General features: G+C 39.9%; 1 protein-coding gene across 3 annotated transcripts in view; it reads right to left on the reverse strand.

The window, feature by feature from the left end:
- Positions 1-942: 942 nt before the first annotated feature.
- epb41l4a (erythrocyte membrane protein band 4.1 like 4A) overlaps positions 943-19,737 on the reverse strand; it is a 338,117-nt gene continuing 319,322 nt past the window's right edge. For all 3 annotated transcript variants that reach the window (XM_072583689.1, XM_072583685.1, XM_072583687.1), the window contains 2 exons: positions 12,179-12,266; positions 943-3,282 (listed from right to left, as the gene is read on the reverse strand). In XM_072583689.1, the coding sequence (XP_072439790.1) occupies positions 3,154-3,282; positions 12,179-12,266 (217 nt within the window). In that variant the 3' untranslated portion in view covers positions 943-3,153. The remainder of the gene's footprint in view (positions 3,283-12,178; positions 12,267-19,737) is intronic.

Below are 19,737 nucleotides of genomic sequence, written 5' to 3' on the forward strand. Positions count from 1 at the left end.
GAACAGAATTGAAACACAATTCAGACCAATGAAACAAAGGTGCAATCACAGTTTCTACTTATTCTCCCCATTTTTAAAGCAGGCAATCTCTTTTCATAACATGATTCCAACGATGCACGGTGGAAGTACAAAGCAAGGAATTCCAAGGTCAGGTGCTCCAATATAAGGGAGGAATGGTTCAGATAACATACAATGTGCATGGCAGTACAAGTCTAGTTATCCTTGTCGCTGATTCAGTATCTACATTTTGATGCTGTTTACAGGGAAAATTCTTCAAAAGCCCCAATCCAGAGATCTCCATTTAAATTCAGATTAATCAATGGCTAAAATCCTATTATACAACAAATTTGAAGAACCTAAGTTCTATTAGGCACAATTATGAAATGAACAATCAGTTAGAAACTTGGAAGGAAAGCGATGCATCTTGGACATTTGTGTACGACTTGTCCCTCCAACCTGTCCTCATTAACATCAACAGCTCTTCCAACGCCAACACACATCAAAGAGGAGTTTGATTTTAATAATAAATTATAATTCATATAACAGCTTTATGTAACACTTTTCATTGTGTAGTCTTGAATAAATTTTATTGTAAGGCTTCAAAACCAATGGAAGCAGTCTTCAATCTTAGAACTCAGGTGCTAAGGAAGCAGATAAGTTGGTAAGAGCAAAACTATAAAATAGGAGGCAGTATAGCTAGAAGTTATTGTTCAGTAACATCGGATCCATCATAGAAAAAAGTAATTAAATTGATAGCTAGTTTAAGATACTTGATCTATGAGAAGTGGTTGAAAAGAAACAGACTAAAATACTTCAGATGGGCCTGGAATATGCTACTCTTTGTATTCAAAAGGAACTTGTAGATTTGTGACAGAACAAACAACACATACATAAGCAAACTGATATTGTTAAATACTCAGAAAAGATCTGTACAGAAGAGAACCGTCTTACAACCTGATTTATTTTCCTCTCCGTTAACCAAACTCAAAACACCATGCAAAATACATTACAACAATTACCATAAGTTCCAGTTTAATTTTCTGAAAGTTTATTAATCTAACATATCATTGCCTTGCATGTGGGTATTCTGTTTGACAGCCCTTTCAATCCCAGCATCTCTACAAATTACAAATCATCCTTACATTTCTGAAGTACTAGTAGTAGTCATTATGATTATATAGAGAATCAAAACAGGATTGGCAACAGAAAGTGATCACAATTGAGAATTGCATTGCATAGAAAATACTGACATCTTATTGCAAGAATGAGAGTTGCTTTGTATTTAGTCAAAATGGGCAGCAGTTTTCTGTGGGTTTTGAGATTTGGATCCAATTAGTGGTATGTGCTAAATGGTCAGCACCACACATCAACTCTTATTCATAGGTAACAGGGATTAACACTGCTGTGTTAATTCACTTAAATCTCTATTGGATTTGCAACAGTTAGCTTGTAGTCTGCATTTTCTACACTGTTTTAGTTCAACTATATAGGATGTACAACACAGAAACAGACCATGCAGCCAAAATTATCTATGCTGGTATTGATACTCCTCAAAAGCCTCATCCCAGCCTATTCATCTAACTCCAACATCACAATCTTTTATTCCTTTATTTGCATGTTTTGTCTAATTATCTTTTAAATAGATCTATACTTTTACTACTTCTTATGCTAACAAGTTCCGCATTCCAAACACTTTCTAAGTAAAAACATTTCTCCTGAGTTCCCATTAAATTCATTAATGACTACCTTATATTTATTGAATTCTGAAGGGGAGTCATTGAATTTAAAACATTAACTTTGTTTCTCTCTCCACAGGTATTGTCAGACTTACAGAGTTGCTCCAGCACTTTCTGCTTTTAAATTTATTGTCCCTTTTTTTAGTCTCCCTGACAAGTAAGCATCAATGGGACAGTATTAGCATTTTTAAATAAAGTCTTGTTTACAATATGGTTGTTACTTTGTTCTGAATTAAAAATGCAATCCAGGGCCAGATACGTTTCACTATTAAAACAGTTTATCTGTTTTCATTTCTTTTTTCTGTTTGGCTTACTTTAAATATTTAACTATATTCACTGTGATCCTAAACAATCTAGATGGAAAAACAAATTTGCTGATTCCAATACCTAATGCCCAAACGATAGTAGATAGGCTCCACTAACTTATATTCACTACACCTTTTAGAAGAAATATTTTACAACACTGTTAATGTCGCATCCTTATGTACAAATATTTACAGAAGAGTGCACTGTATGCTTTCAGAAATATGCAAGAAATTCTGATCACATGTACAATGTAAAATATTTGATATTTCAGTGCACTGAAATTAGTATAGAGACTTAATAGAGATTAAGTACAGCAAAAATAAAGCAAATAGTTACATTCTGAACAAGTGAAGATGAATTATTGTCATCTAGCACTCAATTGTTCAGCATTTCTCTTACCTGGAAAAGCTTTAAAAGAAGTTAGTCACTTCATTTGAGTTTTAATTTAATGATGTATAAGATGTGATCTATTTTTTGCAAGCCCATTTATGAAGCACCTCATATAGATGGTATAATTTATACATTGACAGTACACTTGGAGATTGAAATAAAGCATTTTCATGGGAACAGTCTACTCAATACAGTAAAGGTAATACTTTTAAGGTGTACTGAAATAGCAAGAGCTATTCTTCCATAAGACATAAAACAATTTTTACTTGTTCATATCGTTGAGAAATGTAGAACGCAGTAAATGCAGTAGTTAAACATGCCAGGATTAATTAAATTTAAATGTTTTGCTTGCCCATGTACATTGACAATCAATGTTTTACAAACATTTCATTATATACCAAAGTGTAGAAAAAGCTTGTACACATGTTTTAGAAAATATATTTTCTTGGTCCCAAAGTCTGTTTTCAATATAATTTAGTGTTCAGTTACTTAACAGCATTTGACACATTGCTATAGAAAATCAAACTTTAAAAGAAAATTCGGAATATATAAATCCAGAAAATTATTTGATATCAATATAAAAAATGATGGTCATAAATTCCAGAAAGACAATCCAAGATACTAGCTTCAAAACAAATTGTCTCTCATGGTAATGCTATAGTAGAATTGTTCCTACATCATTGCATGCCCAAAGCTTTCCTCAATCGGTAAGTTAAAGGAGTCAGGTCTCAGTCTTGATCCGTGGTGTCTGCATAGTTCTCAAAGTTTTAACACTGAATTTTGAATCCCAGTCATCACTTGAAGTGTGTGTCTTTCTTTCTGTTGTACAACTTTCAGATTTATTTCGCTTCTGTTTACAAAGAAATTTTAAAAAAAGAATGCTTATTCATCTACTTATTAAACAGCAATTTTTACAGCACAAAATTGGAAATTCCTGCAGGATGTATCATAAACCATTGTGATCTGTAATCTCCTGGACTAGCATTTCCCATCAAGGTGAGTAACCTTGATTCAATGAACAGTGCACAAGGGCATGCCTGAAATCAAGCAGACCTAAAAGTAAGGTGTCAGTCTAGTGAAACTACAACACAGACTACCTGCAGGAAACAGCATAAGCAGCTGTCACATCAGTCATTAATCATAATGGCATCAAAGAATTCATGGGGTGGGGGGGAATGTTGTCTCACCATTAGCATCCTAATTCTCAAGAGATGCACTTTTGCATGGCAGTCCAAGAGACCAAGCTGAAGCATTTGCAACCACCTTTAGCCAGACATATTAAATGAATGATCCATCCCTACTTCTTTCTGAGATCTGTACTATCACTGATGCCAGTCCTTAGCTAATTCAACTCATTCCACATGATGTTACGAAATCAATGACAGCATTGAATACAGCAAAGGCCAAGGAACTCAACACATCCTATTTGTAGGACTGAAGATCTGTGCTGGATACAACAGTGGTATCTATCTAACACATACTAAATTATCCAGGTAGATCCATGCCACTCTGGATATATTATACCTGAGCATATTGGGAGCATGCCATAAACTGCTAAATAATAGGAAAGAATGCTGGGCTAGCATGCAAGCCAGGAATGAACTTTTATAAAGTAGTAATTATGAAAAACATATTTTTAGTTATCCTATAGTAGACTAAATTAAGACAGAAGTGATCAAAGTTTACAAATAGTAAATTACCTATATTTTATATTGATATGGATATAATACAAATTTAAAAAGTAACAATAAATCTTTAATTAATTCATTGGTTATGCCGCAGTGAAAATATTGATGTGAATTTCTGCTTGTTTGAGGCAATATCAACATTAGATACCCAAAGTCAGTATAAAGATAAAGGAATTTTAAGTGGAATATTTTATACTGACTTAAGAACATAAGACCAAAAGTCAGCTCTGAACACAAAACTGACCATAACTCCAGATTTTAAAAAATGAAACCGCTATTTTTGACCCTTCAAGAGAAAGCCTATCAGTGAAGGGAACCTTTGCGTGTGGGAGTATATCTAAGAATTTGGTTTAAAGTGGGAATTCAACTTACACATATTTTTCAGTTTCAATTTTAAGTAACATTTAGATTCAAATCTTGACCTTTATGTTAAAATAATCTAACTAAATGGCAGTAACCAAATGGTGACAATTATCAAACACCAGAAATCCTTTGTCTGAATGAAGTGACTAATTTTGAAAGAAAGGAAAGTGACAAATTGAATTTGCTTGGGTGTTGTGGTGCTATGGTAGTCCTGAATTTACTCCCTCTGGATTCAAGTCTCACCTGTCCCAGATATATTTCTTGATAAACAGACTGTTTTTTTTAAAAAATGATCAAAATTTTATCTCAAAGGGATTTTTAAATCCCATGATCAGTGTGAAAGAGCTTTCACCTGAGTGAGACAGTGGCCTAGTGATTACACCTGGGAATGTGATTTTAGGAGGGAATTTGGTGCAGTTTGGGATAGAGCTGCTTCAAGTAAGGTTACTGCAAGAAGGAAAGTCTCCAGAGTGAGAGATAAATGGGAGGTGATAAAAGCTGTGGATCAAGAGGCCCATCTGCAGGGAGACCAGTAACAGAGAGAGACATCATGAACTACATGTGAGTGCAGGGAGAGAGCTGATTGGTAGATAGGATTGTCAGGTATTTCTAATCTTTATTGTAAACAAATTCTTTAGTTTGCATTGAGTTCTTTAGTCCTTTCTCTCTTTATTTTAAAAGTAGCTTTGTAAGTATAAGATTGATACAATTTATAAAATATACAATAAAGTGAAAAGAGTGGAGATATTAGAGTAATTAATAAATTACACAAAATACAATAGTGATGGCAGGATCATGAGCTGCTGGAGACTGAGGTGATTCTGTAGTAAGTGTTTGCAGCTTGAAGGATTTCAGATCTGAATTGAGGAGCTAGAATCTGAACTGCAGACGTTGCGCTACATCAGGGAGGAAAGTTACCTGGAATCTTTGCTCCCAGGAGGTGGTCACCCCCCTCAGATTAATCACTTCAAATTTGATCAGGAAGAAGAGACAGATATGGAGACCTGGGGGTAATGTTAGAAGAGCCTAGGCCTCTACAATTGTCCACCAGTTATGAGGTTTTTGCAGGCTGTGTGGCTAAAAGAAGGGCATGCAGGGAGGATGAGTGAACTGTTGATGGCACTGTGATACAGGGAGTCATTCATGTGGAGGGATGCAATAGGAATGGAGTGGTGATTAGGGACAGTATACTTATAGGGATCGTTATTGTTTTCTGTAGCCATAAGTGGAAGTCCCAAAGTGTGCTGCCTGCCTGGGTGCCATGGTTAAGCAAATTGCCTCACATGTGGAGAGGAACTGGGAATGAAAGAGGAATTATTCATTTGTTGTCATTTACTTTGGTACCAATGACTTTGCTGGAACTAGAAAGACAGTTCTGTTGAAAGAGTTTGAACAGCCAGGAGCTACGTTAAAAAGCAGAAACTCCAAACTAACAATCTCTGGATTACTATCTGAGCCATGGACAAATAGAATGGGGTAAATAAAGTCAAAAAGTTAAATGTGCAGCCCAGAATCTGGGGTGGGGGCAAATAGAGTCAGAGAAATGTACAGCACGGAAACAGACTCTTCAGTCCAACTCATCCATGTCAACCCAATCTAGTCCCGACTGCCAGCACCCAGCCCATATCCCTCCAAACCCTTCCTATTCATATACCCATCCAGATAACTCTTAAATGTTGCAATTGTACCAGACTCCACCACATCCTCTGGCAGCTCATTCCATACACGTACCACCCTCTGCGTGAAAAAGTTGCCCATTAGATCTCTTTTCCATCTTACCCCTCTCGCCCTGTAGTTCTGGAATCCCCCACCCCAGGGAAAAGACTTTGTCTATTTGTTCTATCCATGCCCCTCTATAAGGTCACCCCACTGCCTCCAGCGCTCCAGGGAAAATAGCCCCAGCCTATTCAGCCTCTCCCTATAGCTCAAATCCTCCAACCCTGGCAACATCCTTGTAAATCTTTTCTGAACCCTTTCAAGTTTCACAACATCTTTCCGATGGGAAGGAGACCAGAATTGCATGCAATATCCCAACAGTGGCCCAACCAATGTCCTGTACAGCCACAATATGACTTCCCAACTCCTGTGGTCAATACTTTGACCAATAAAGGAAAGCATACCAAATTGCATAGGTTTCATTTCATTGTGTATGGACTGCATCTTTTTACTTTTGTGTTTTGAAAAGCTGGTGACTGAAATGAGAATGAACTTTTTTTTAAAAATGTATTTGAAAGAGTGGCTGCTGTTTTGAAAGCAAGTCACTTGACACCCATTGTAGGTATCATGTAAATAACTGTTTGAACAAATGATTTGGAGATGCCGGTGTTGGACTGGGGTGTACAAAGTTAAAAATCACACAACACCAGGTTATAGTCCAACAGGTTTAATTGGAAGCACACTAGCATTCGGAGCGACGCTCCTTCATCAGGTGATTGTGAGCATCGCTCTGAAAGCTAGTGTGCTTCCAATTAAACCCGTTGGACTATAACGTGGTGTTGTGTGATTTTTAACTTTATGTTTGAACAAAGCAATTGAAAAGGAATTCTCGTAACAGTTGTTGTAAACTGTGATAAGTCCAAGTCTTTTTCTGAGAGTAGAAGCCACCTGTATCACTCACTAGCCAGTGGAAACAACCAGAGAAAGGTAACTGTAGCTCCGTACTGGTAGCAGAAAAGTCATAAGGATCATCTCAACAATAGCGTGCTGAAACAAAGTCTACTGAGCTCTCTGTCCAGTCTCTCTCTCTATCCATAACATATTTAATCACGTCTGTCTATGTATGTAAGGGAGAACTTAGAGGGATTAGAGTTTTAATCAATAGTATTAAATGCCAATGGATTAGAACTGTTTAACAGCTGTAGCTGGAGTTTAATTACTTGCCATAAATAGTGACTCTTGAACAGTATAGAAACCTGGTCCTTGTCTTCTATCAATCTGGGTCAGAAATTCATGTAAATTGGGGATTGTTGTGTACTTTATAAAATCTTCACTTCTTGTGATGACCCTGGGAATAGCATGGGGCTTGTTTACAATGTCCTTCCCAGTGAGTTGTAACAATGAGGCACTGGTACCAGCACTGGAGTAGAAGGGAGCTAGTTCCGATGGGACAGGCTTCACTTGGAACTGTTTATGATCGGTGTCATGGCTAGTCAAAATAGTAAGGATATACAGCATGCTTTAAACTTAAAAATGGGGGATGGTTCTGCAGAGGGGAACAATGGCAGCAAGATGCTATTTACATAATTTCACCAGCATGGGACACAAAAGGGCAGAATCTACAAATGTGAGAAAACAGCAGTCAATAAGGTCAAAAGATTTTAAAAATGTTAAAAGGTGAAAATAATGACTCATTACTTAAATGCATATAATATTTAGAACAAAACAACTGATTTAATGGCACAAACAAAGGTTCAAAATCATGAGTGGGTTTGATATGGGGCAACTATTGACATTGTACTCTATGGAAACTAGTAAATGGTACTGTATTAACTTTTAAAGTCATTTTAGATATTTAAAATCAAATTACCCACAGATAGAGGACCAGGTGAATTTAGTAAAAATGCACATTTTGTTTTCACTTGCACTAATAAGACTATAATACAGAAGGATACCAATCTTATAGGCATCAAGGAATGCCCTTTAGTGCAAGAAAAGTAAACAAATAAATAAATCTGCTGCACAACGTGTCAATTAGATTAGATTCCCTACAGTGCGGAAACAGGTCCTTCAGCCCAACAAGTCCATACCAACCCTTCGAAGAGTAACCCACCCAGACCTATTCCCCTACTCCCTACTAATGCACCTATCAGTATGGACAATTTAGCATGGCTGTGGGAGGAAACCAGAGCACCCAGAGGAAACCCATGCAGACACGGGGAGACTGTGCAAACTCCACACAGACAGGCGCCTGAGGCAGGAATCGAGTCCGGGTCTCTGGTGCTGTGAGGCAGCAGTGCTAACCACTGAGCCATCATGCTGCCCTCGTTGTACTGGTTCATGGAAGACTTTCAATTTATAATTATGCAAATAAATGAGAAGGAACTTGAACAATAATTTCACCTCAGAACCAAGGAAAATTTCAAGACTAATTTGGCACAGGATTGTAGAATGTGTCTAAAACAGAAACTCTATACCATTGTTCCAGTTTTGGGTGCTTTACATTAAGGAGGATGTCAGTGCTATGCTGCAGTAGAGATAAACTAATCTGGTAAAGCCAGTTAAAATTGAAACAAACACAGAGGAGGCTGGAGAAACTCAGCAAATCTGGCAGTATCTGTAGGGAAACCAGTAATGCTTCAAGTCTAGTATGACCCATCTTCAGAAGAGGGAAAAAGTGAGGACTGCAGATTCTGGAGGTCAGAGTCGAGATTGTGGTGCTGGAAAAGCACAGCAGGTCAGGCAGCATCCAAGGAGCAGGCAGATTGACGTTTTGGGTATAAACCCTTCACCAGGAATGTTCCTGTTGAATTCCTGATGAAGGGCTTATGTCGATTCTCCTGCTCCTCGGATGCTGCCTGACTTGCTGTGCTTTTCCAGCAACACTCTCTCAACTCATCTTCAGAAGAGTCTTGTTTCAGATTTCCAGCAGCTTAAATTTAGATTTTTTTTACAAGGTAAATTTAGTGAAACTGGTTTTACAGCCCACTGAGTTGATATCCAAATGATATAACTCTAGATCATGAATGTATATCAAGTGCCCTATCAGAAACAATGCTCAAAATAGTACTGAAAACAAAAAATTCTGGAGATCACAGCATTCATGGAGAAAAAACAAAAACGTTTCAAGTCTAGATGACTCTTCATCAGAATGTTCAAAGCAGAATGCATTTTTTTTAAACAGGAACTAGATCCACTGATTGAAAAAGACAAAGCTAGTAAATAAGGACTGGGTTTAAATTGAATGGCTCGATCTTTCAAAGTAATAACACAGTCTTAAAAGGTCGAATAGGCACCTTTAGTACAGTAATGAATTGCATTCTCCAAACATAATTCTGGGCCATTTCTCTTATCCCAGATAACATAAACAGACATTTGAAGAACCAGACGAGATAGCGACAAAAACATATTATCAATGCTTCAGAAATTCCAAGTCCTCTCTACATGTTCAGACTCGGACTTCCTCTTCTTTCTGGCCAGAGTAAAAGTCAGACTTGATAACTGTTTCTACAACAAAAAAAAATAACTTATCACCTCTCTGGAAAACTCACAATATTTTCATGCTTTGACTATCTTTTAAACAAAACAGAAAAATGTGTCTGTTTCATTTTTGCAGTACAGTTATCAGGAATATTTTAGCATAGAACAAAATACCCTGGTAAAGCATTTCCCTCCAGCTTCACGAGAAATGTAGCATTCTTCCAGAAACAATTTAGCATAATTTGAAGGAATCAAGAAATCAGATATCCTACATTAGATTTGAGTCGTTTCCCAGTTTGACTCCATTTTTTCTCCAAATACTAATACATTATTAGTAAAATTGTGGCATCCAGTCTGCCATGGCCCACAGTGACTTTTTTCACACAATCTTCCATTCTTCATTTTATTATTTATGCAACTGAACTCACAGCGTCCATTTTGTACAATCGCATAACAGGAAAAATGAAAGTGTTCACTGTTGCCAACACTTTGCAATGTTTGCAGCACCAGTGCTGTATTTAAACCCCAGTGCCACAGCACTTCAGATGCTGCATGCCAGGAACTAACCTTCACGCTGTGGTCCTGTGCTGTTATCCTCAAGGACATGGCACAGAGAGGCAAGTTAGCGCGTTCAGTGCACTGACAGGAATCCAGATGTCATGTGGATATATGAGCATTGCTTTTTCCTGTTGACTATCAAATGAGGCTATGTCATCAGCCTCAGCCAGCCTGGACTATAACAGCAGCTCAGGCCAGAGCAGTGCCTGAGGTGAAACACAATACACAGGTTAATGATCTTCTACACTTGGCAAGTCTAAGCATCGCTAATCTGTCTGCTACTTTACACTTCCACGACTGCCACTTACCCTAACTCTAAGACACTTCTCACCAAAGCTGATGGGCGACAACTCGGGCTACCACACACAGCATGTGCACTCAACAACTCTCACCATGCTTATCCTCCCAAACCAGTAACCACTCCTGTGGTCTGTGCTTCTTACTCACTCACTGTGGATAGCACACCACCTCTCCTGCCCTTGCGTCACCACTAACAGCTCTCCCATTCAATTCCATCAGCGTCAATCCTTTTCTTTGGTCCCTACTGGAAAACCTGGTCCAGCCCCTGACTGATGTTTCCACAGGATCCGACTGACCTAACTGTCATCGCCAGACTGGATGAACTGTACCTGCAGGGCTGACTGTTACCTCATCACTGGATTAAGAAGATCCCCAGATCCTAATTGGACCAAACTCCTGCCTGATCATGGTCAAGCCCTGGATTGTAAGCAGACAAGTCCCTTGACTGCCTGCGGTAGTATCTCCAAAGATACTGTGGTCCACAATGACTCCACTAAGTACTGGCCCCTTGTGTTTCAGACATTGCAATTTGTTTAAGTTCCCTGCAATATGTTTGCCATATAAGCTGTTAACACTTGCTGGAGGTGTGACATTGACATAGCATGGTGCTGCACAATGACACATTCACTCCCTTAACTATTCAATACTCTGAACCATGACAAGTTGTTTTCCTCTCCCTCTGGGACAAAATTTGATGCATCCAATGAGGCTGGCAGCCTTCGAGTAATTGCAGAGTGAGTCAGTGCTAAGAAATGAAGCTAAGAGTCATCAGATGCATCCTGTGGAGATGCAAGCAATGCATGAGTGGCCCTGGGTGCAAAGTGACCTATATTCATGTTCTCATTGCATGGATGATAGTTAATTGAGAATCATGACAGTTTTACGTATTTTTGAAGACTATTGAATGTAGCCCCTGTCAGTCTGCATACATATATAAGTCATGATTCAGAGATGCCGGTGTTGGACTGGGGTGTACAAAGTTAAAAATCACACAACACCAGGTTATAGTCCAACAGGTTTAATTGGAAGCGCACTAGCTTTTGGAGCGATGCTCACAATCACCTGATGAAGGAGCATTGCTCCGAAAGCTAGTGTGCTTCCAATTAAACCTGTTGGACTATAACCTGGTGTTGTGAGATTTTTAACTACATATATAAGGGCTTCTATCCCTCAGCACACATATATAAAACAAAATGTCCTGATTATTCCAAAGTACACAAGGTTCATACCCAACTCTGCCATCTTTAACTGGTGCCCAATGTATGTTACTTATTTGACTAGGGTTATTTAAGTAAGGCTAACTTTTGGTGATGATTGATATGGTAAAACCATGATTGAATATTCCTGTACAGCTTAAACAACAGCACATCATATTCCAGCCAGACTTCAGGAAATTAAAATGAAAGTATTACATTGACAGGAATTCTGTTCATCATTTTCCTAGCATCTGTTCACAGTGTAAAATCTCTTTCACCTGGAACATGCCGCAAACTTGCACTCAAACATTAATTGTGCTTGTGTGGAAAATAATAGTTTTTGTCCAAATTCTCAATCATTGCTGATGAAAAGTGGGACACTTTCCAACATTGTCTCTACATTCTGGAACTTGCTCAATGCTGCCAAAAGTTTCTTCACTATGACTTGCTCAAATACATCACACAGCTTTGTTAATATGGTTTTAATGGTTTGAACTAAGCTTACTTGATTTAGTGTGGAAGACGATCCCTGACGGTCCTGAGCATCTGAAGCACGGGTCACAGGCAGTGGTGGCACCAGATCAGTCCTGGCACTGAAAGAAAGTGGAGAAGTCTACATTATTTCATCGTAATTTGTGAAGAAGTGCAATTTCTATGAATACTGCCATTGGCCAATAATCAAATTAGCTTTGTTACAATGCCACAACTATCACAAATACTTCAGTGTATATGAAATGATGTTTACAGTCACCAAGAATTCAAAACCTAATGACCTGAATCTTCTGCAAAGTGGAAATTAATGTCAGATTGCTTTTCCACTTTGACTTTTCTACGACGTGGAGGTGCTGGTGTTGGACTGGGGTGGGCATAGTCAGTGGTCAAATAACACCAGGTTGTAGTCCAGCAGGTTTACAGGTATTTGAAATTCGGAGCATTGCTTCGAAAGCTTGTGATTTCAAATTAACCTGTTAGACTATAACCTGGTGTCATGTGACTTCTGACTTCGACTTTTCTACACACTGACACAGCTCTGCATTTCTGACTGGGTCTTCCAAATCTAATTGCATCAAAAATATGCAGCAATAGTTGAATGAAAAGCTCCAATGTACTGAAGATAAGCTGCAACCCCTTTTTATCAGCACGAGCCGTAGTAAAGTATGTTTGAATATCCAACTCCGGTTTGAATGCTAGTGAATGGGCAGGGTCCTAGGATGGATGACGAGTGAGCTAAGTGGGTACAATGAAAAGTGGACGAGTGATCATTAGCTGCATGCAGGAAATGGTAAAAGGCCAAACTGATGATTTGTGTTCTTTGGTTGTTGAGGTCTAAGAAAATAAACTTGATTCTACATCAACTATGCTGTCTCCAATATAAAAACAAAATGCTGGACATGCTCAGCTAGCCTGGTAGCATCTGTGTACAGACAAATACAGTTTATATTTTATGTTTAAAGATTCATCTTAGATTCTTTGAACTCAAAATGTTAACTCTGTTTGTCTCCACAGATGCTACCTGACCTGCAAAGTTTCTCCAGCATTTTCTGTTTTTATTCCAAGTTTCCAACATCCCTAGTACTTTGCATTTATTTGAATGTGCTATCTGGAGCCTAGATTTACTTACTGCTGACAGGATAGTTAATTCCTGAGGAAAATATTCGATTTGTCACAAGTATCCATCAACGTTAAAAAAATAAAGTTCACGCGTGTGCACAAAATGAAGAGCAAACAGTTACACTCAATGTCCCAGAAAGTACCATCACCGTCACTGGGTAGGTCCTGTCCCACTGACAGGACAGACCAACCAAGCTGGCAGCATAATGGTAGAAAGTGGGAAGGAGTTGCCCTGAGAATCCTCAACATTGACTGTGGAACTCTTGAAATCTCATGCCATCAGATCAAACATGGGCAGAGAACCTCCTGCTGATTACCACCTACTCCCAATTGGTTTATGAATTATCTTCACCGTTGAACAAAAATAGAGGCAAGAGTGCAAAATGTACATGGATGAATGATTTCAATGTCTATCTCATAATGTGCCTTGAAAACACCACTACTGAACCAGGTGATTCCCCAAGGAAATAACTGTTTGATTGGGTCTACAGAAGGTAGTGAGGGAATTAACAGGAACAGAAAACATACTTGATCATGTCCTCAGCAATCTGCTGGCCACAGATTAATTCATCCACAAAAGTATCAGGAAGAATGACCACCCTACATTCCTTGTGAAGACAAAGTCCTGTCTTCACATAGAGAATACCACACATTGTGTTGTGCTGCACGATCATGATGCTAAATGAAACAGACTTCAAACAGATCTAGCAACTCAGCACTGAGCATTCAAAAGGTGCTGTGGGCCATCAGCAGATGCAGAATCATACTCCAACACAACATGCAACCAAGAAGATTGATGAGGGCAGAGTGATCGACATTGTTTATGTTGGACTTGAGTCGAAAAGTATGGTGCTGGAATAACACGGCAGGTCAGGCTGCATATGAAGAGCAGGAGAGTCGATGTTTCACGCATAAGCCTTTCATCAGGAATTTGGAGGGAGAAAGGGGCTAAGAGATAATAGAAATGTGGGGGTGGGGCTGGGGGAAGATAGATGGGAAGGCGATAAGTGGATGCCAGTGGTAGTAATTGTGATAGGTCAGTGGGGAGGGTGGAGTAGACAGATGGGAAGGTAAATGGACCGGGAGGACAGGTAAAGAGGGTGGTGCTGAGTTGGAGGGTTGGATCTGGGAAGAGGTGGGAGGAGGGGAGATTTGGAAACTAGTGAAGCCTGAAACATCGACTCTCCTGCTCTTCAGATGCTGCCTGAACCTGCTGTGCTTTTCCAGTGTCACATTTTTTGACTCTGACTGTCCAGTATCTACAGTCCTCACTTTCTCCTACTTTGGACTCGAGTAAAGCCTTTGACAAGGTGCATATGGTAGATTAGATAGTACAGTTAGAACATATGGGATTCTGATTGGATATAAAATTGGCTTAATGGCAAGAGTCAGAGAATAAAGGTGGAGGCTTTTTATTGACTAGAGGCCTTATGACCAGCAGTGTTCCATAGGACTCGGTGCTGGGTCCACTTTTGTTTATCAGTTATGTAAATGATTTAGATGAAAATATGGAAGGCAAGGTTATTAAGTTTGAGGATGACACCAAAATTGGTGGCATTGTGGATATCATTGATGGTCATCTAAGATTATGTAGAGATTTTGACCAATTGGATCAATAGTCTGAAGACTGAAGATGGAATTTAATTTGGGTAAAGGTGAGGTATTGCATTTTAGTAAAACAAACAAGGGCAGGACATATAATTAAAAGTAGGGCCTTGGGTAATGTTGTAGAATAGGGAGACCTAGCAGATCAGGTACATAATTCTTTGAAGTTTGCAACATATAAGGTAGTTAAGAAGGCATTTAGCACACTTGCATTCATTGCTCAGACCTTTGATATAGGAGTTGGGACATTATATTGAGCTTGTTCAAGACGTTGGTGAGGCCTCTTCTGGAGTATTCTGTGCAGTTCTATTACTCTGTCAAAGGAAGGATATTATTAAACTGGAAAGGATTCAAAGGAAATTTACCAGGGTGTTGTTGGGAATGGAGGGTTGGTTTATAAGGAAAGGCTAGGACTTTTTCACTGGAATGTAGGAAGTTGTGGGGTCACCTTTTAGACATTTATAAAATCATGAAGGGCATGGATAAGCTGAATGAAGGGCATAGATAAGGTGTATTTTCCCTAGTTTGGGGAATTTCAAGACTAGGGGGCATATTTGGCACAAAGGAAGGAGGTTATGGTTGTTGATGGTCAATCATCTCAGCTTCTCGACACTCTGCAAGAGTTCTTTAGGGTAGTGTCCTAGGCTCAATTATCTTTAGTTGCTGAATTAATTACCTTCTGTCTATGATAGAATGAGAAGTGGGAATGTTCACTGATGATTGCACAATGTTTAATCCTAATTTGTGACACCTCAGATACTGAGCAGACCATGTCCAACTGCAGCAAGATCTAGACAACATTCAGGCTGTGTCTGACAAGTGGCAAGCAAAATTTATGCCACACAAATGCCAGGCATTAGCCTTGTCTAATGGGAGAGAATTGAACTATGACCCATTGATGTTTATTGGCATTATAATTGCTGAATCCCCCCCCCATCAACAATGTGACCAAAGCTTTCCAGCTTCCCAATCCTTCTCAGCCAGAACCCTTCAGGTGGAGATCCACAAATACGTAAGACAAGTGACTGATGACGTCAGGGCTGGCAATTATGTGACCACCTTTGAGTTACCTGTGATCATGTCAACCAGATTGAGTGGGTGCTTTGGTTTGTGTTTCTGGATGTTTTTCCACGGGTGAAGAATCTCATTGATTACAAAATTATCATAATTCCAGCCCCCTCGGGTTAACCATCAGTATGTGCCAAATACGAGGTCTCCCACTCCATCAACATGACTGGGTGTGCAATGACAGAAAGCATTTCTGCAGATAGGTTCATAGAGTCATAGAGATGTACAGCACAGAACAGACCTTTTCATCCAACTCATCCATGCCGACCAGATATCCTAACTTAACCTAGTCTGATTTGTCAGCACTTTATCCATATCCCTCCAAACCCCACCTATTTATATAGCCATCCAGATGCCTTTTAAATGCTGTAATTATACCAGCCTCCACCACTTCCTCTGGCAGCTCATTTCATAAATACATCACCCTTGTGTGAAAAAGTTGCCCCATTTAAATTTTTCCCCTCTCACCCTAAACCTGTGCCCTATAGTTCTGGAGTCCCCCATCCTGGGAAAAGACCTTGTGTATTTACCCTATCCATGGCCGATCATGATTTTATAAATCTCTATAAGGTCACCACTCGGCCTTCAAATACTCCAGGGAAAACGGTCCCAGCCCATTCAGCCTCTCCCAATAGCTCAAATCCTCCAACTCTTGGGCATAAGATTTCCATAGTGCATCCAGAATGTTTCTGTTACTCTAACATCTCGGATATATTTGAACTGCTAGCAGATTTAAGGGATGGTTGGATGCCTTCTTCAAGCTAGGCTGATGATGTCCAACAAAAATCTGACCAGTGAGGTTGAATAATGATTGTTGCAATGAATGTCATATAGTATGCCTTATGATCAAACTATCCATGTGGAGAAAGTATGTTTCCAATGCCCAGACAGATCCAGAGGTAGCCTTCAGTACATACCAGCAAGGCTATCCAGACTAGTAGTCATGTGTTACACAGCATTGTGTAGCAGAGAAGTTTGGATTTCAGGGAGTAAGTAGATAAAGAAGAAGAACCCAATGAGGGCAATACAGCACCAGTTTTTCTACTGTGTTGCCCCTGTTAGTAGATGGTTTACTGAAGGTATACCAGTGTGTCAACATGTAAAGCAGATGCAACGGCTCCTCTTCCTGCCTTCACTAATGCCCCTGACACAGAACAATCCTGCAATCAACCAACTACCTCGTGTAGATCACCCATTGGTCATTACCATTTCATGTTTTCCCATTTGTCTACCAGTTAATACAATTATGACTTATCATCCAGCAAGCAAAAATAGGCAAGATTAGAACATAAGATTAATAAATTCATGTGATCTATTGAAGAATAAAGTTAAAATCACACGACATCAGGTTATAGTCCAATAGGTTTAATTAAACGTACAAGCTTTCAGAGCAATGCGCCTCTTGCCTGGTGAAGTAGCAGCACTCCGAAAGCTTGTAGTTTCAAACAGACCTGCTGGACTATAACCTAGTGTCGTGTAATTTTGCCCACCCCAGTCCAACACCGGCACCTCCACATCATATTAAAGAACAGATATCTTACAATACAACACTTCTTCATACATCCACATGCACACTCCTATGCAACTATAAAGATTTTCTATTCCTCTTCTTACCTGTATCATTCAACCCTTGTAATATTGGCAGAACTACAGACAAGTTGCTGAGATCACTACTCTGAATACTGAGGAGCTGCCGGACAACTTTGAGATTTTGAAGTGTCTGAAATGTCCAGCAAAGCTTCTTTCACCTGAATCTGTACAGAGCTAAACTCAGCCATCAGGTCACAGGGCAACATATAGACTACTCAGTAAGAAGGTGGCAACAGGTGAGAAATGAAAGCACTCTGAGTGGTGTTCCCACTTTCATGTTCCCTTTTATGATTATCTTCTCATGAGAGTCTGTTTAAAGTGGCAAACACATTGACATTTAGAGAATGTAAGGCTAAGGTCATGTGTAAGAATTAGGCATATTGTCACACATACTCAAGTTACAAAAGAACTGCAGTACAATGAAAAGTGTACAAAGTCGCCAACACATGACAGCATCTTAGGTACAAAGTACCTGGGTACAAATGAAAGGTACAGCAAATAGAGAAAATAAAGGAAAAATGTTACACTACATTTCAGATATACATTGTGTAAGTTAGGAAAATAAGAAATAAAGCTAAATAGATAGATAATACAGTGTTTCCAAAAGGGTGTCCAGAAGGACTCCTCCAGTTCCCAGCCAGTGCCAACTTTCGCTCTAGGCCCACTGGCCAATGTCCATGTTCTGCTTTGGGTCACTGACCATCCCAGCTCCATTCCAAATCACTGGCCATTCCCACTCCATTCCTGGTCACTGACCATCCCTGCTCCATTCCGGATCGCTGGCCATTCCCACTCAATTCTAGTTCACTGGCCATTCCCACTCCATTCTGGGTCCCTGGCCATTCCCACTCCATTCCGGGTCCCTGGCCATTCCCACTCCATTCTGGGTCCCTGGCCATTCCCACCCCATTCTGGGTTGCTGGCTGTCCCTGCTCCATTTCTTTTCTAGACCATTAGCCGTCCCTCACTCTGCTCTGGGCCTGTTGACCACCGTTCCCCCCCTCTGTGGCTGCCACCCCCGCTCCGCTCTGGGCATCTTACAGAAGAGGAAATGGATAGAAATTGGTAAAAAAAACACAAGACAGAGAAAATAGCAAAAGGAACGGACGGAGCAGACACATTCTGGCTGGAGTGTCCTACTCCGCCGCCATTTTGGTGTGATTGCAGTATTTGACATTCAACCAAGCTGATCACTCAATATATATAGCAAGATACCACTGGAATGTTCTGGATATGAGCCAACACATGGGTGGCACACTCATCTATTCTCTCTGCAATAATTGTCAGACAATTTTGTGTCAGTACATGATTCATTCTGTGCTGCTTCTCAATGATCCTCCCTTTCAGCAGTGGTGTATAGCGGAATAGAGTTGGAATAATGATTAGCTCTTGTTCAACAAGTAAAATCTGAACTCTGATGCAGACTCCACAAGCTGTCCCTACCACCTCCTGCTTGCACTCACTTGTGAAATGAGTCAGCAGGTGAAATCCCAGCTCTGTCTCACTGATGAGAGTGTGAGTAACTGTGCTGGGTGCGTGGTATACAATTCCTGTGACAATGTATCCTCGGATGAAAAATGATAATCCTCTTAAAGGTTTGTCATCCATGAGTTTCATGGATTCCTGCTGCATGTATGATGGTTGTGGTAAAGACAGAATGTGGAAATTGGTCAAGGCCAGATAGGTGGCTATTGAGTGAACACATGTTAGTGCAATCACTCCAAACCTAAAGTACAGGGTTGTGCAGACATCTAGGAAGGGTGTGAGAACCTGAGACCAGCCTCCACAGATTCCCATCAAACAATCTCTGAGGATGAACATGTTTTATGAATGTAATCAAGTCAACATAACAGAGGGTAGCACTGTGGCTCCATGTAGCACTGATGCCTCACAGTGCCAGGGACCCAGGTTTGATTCCAGCCTCAGATGACTGTCTGTGTGGAGTTTGCACATTCTCCCCAGGTCTGCAAGGGTTTCCTCTGGATGCTCCAGTTTCCTCCCACAGTCTAAAGATGTGCAATTTTGGTGGATTGGCCATAATAAATTGCCCACTGTGTCCAGGATGTGCAGGCTTAGGTGGGTTAGCCATGGGAAATGTAGAGTTACAGGTATAAGATAGGGGGTGGAATGTTCTTCAGAGAGTTTGCATGGGCTGGATGGACCAAAAGGCCAGGTTCCACACTCTATGGA

Source organism: Chiloscyllium punctatum, chromosome 2 (assembly GCF_047496795.1).
Source record: "Chiloscyllium punctatum isolate Juve2018m chromosome 2, sChiPun1.3, whole genome shotgun sequence".
Classification (NCBI taxonomy): Eukaryota; Metazoa; Chordata; class Chondrichthyes; order Orectolobiformes; family Hemiscylliidae; genus Chiloscyllium; species Chiloscyllium punctatum.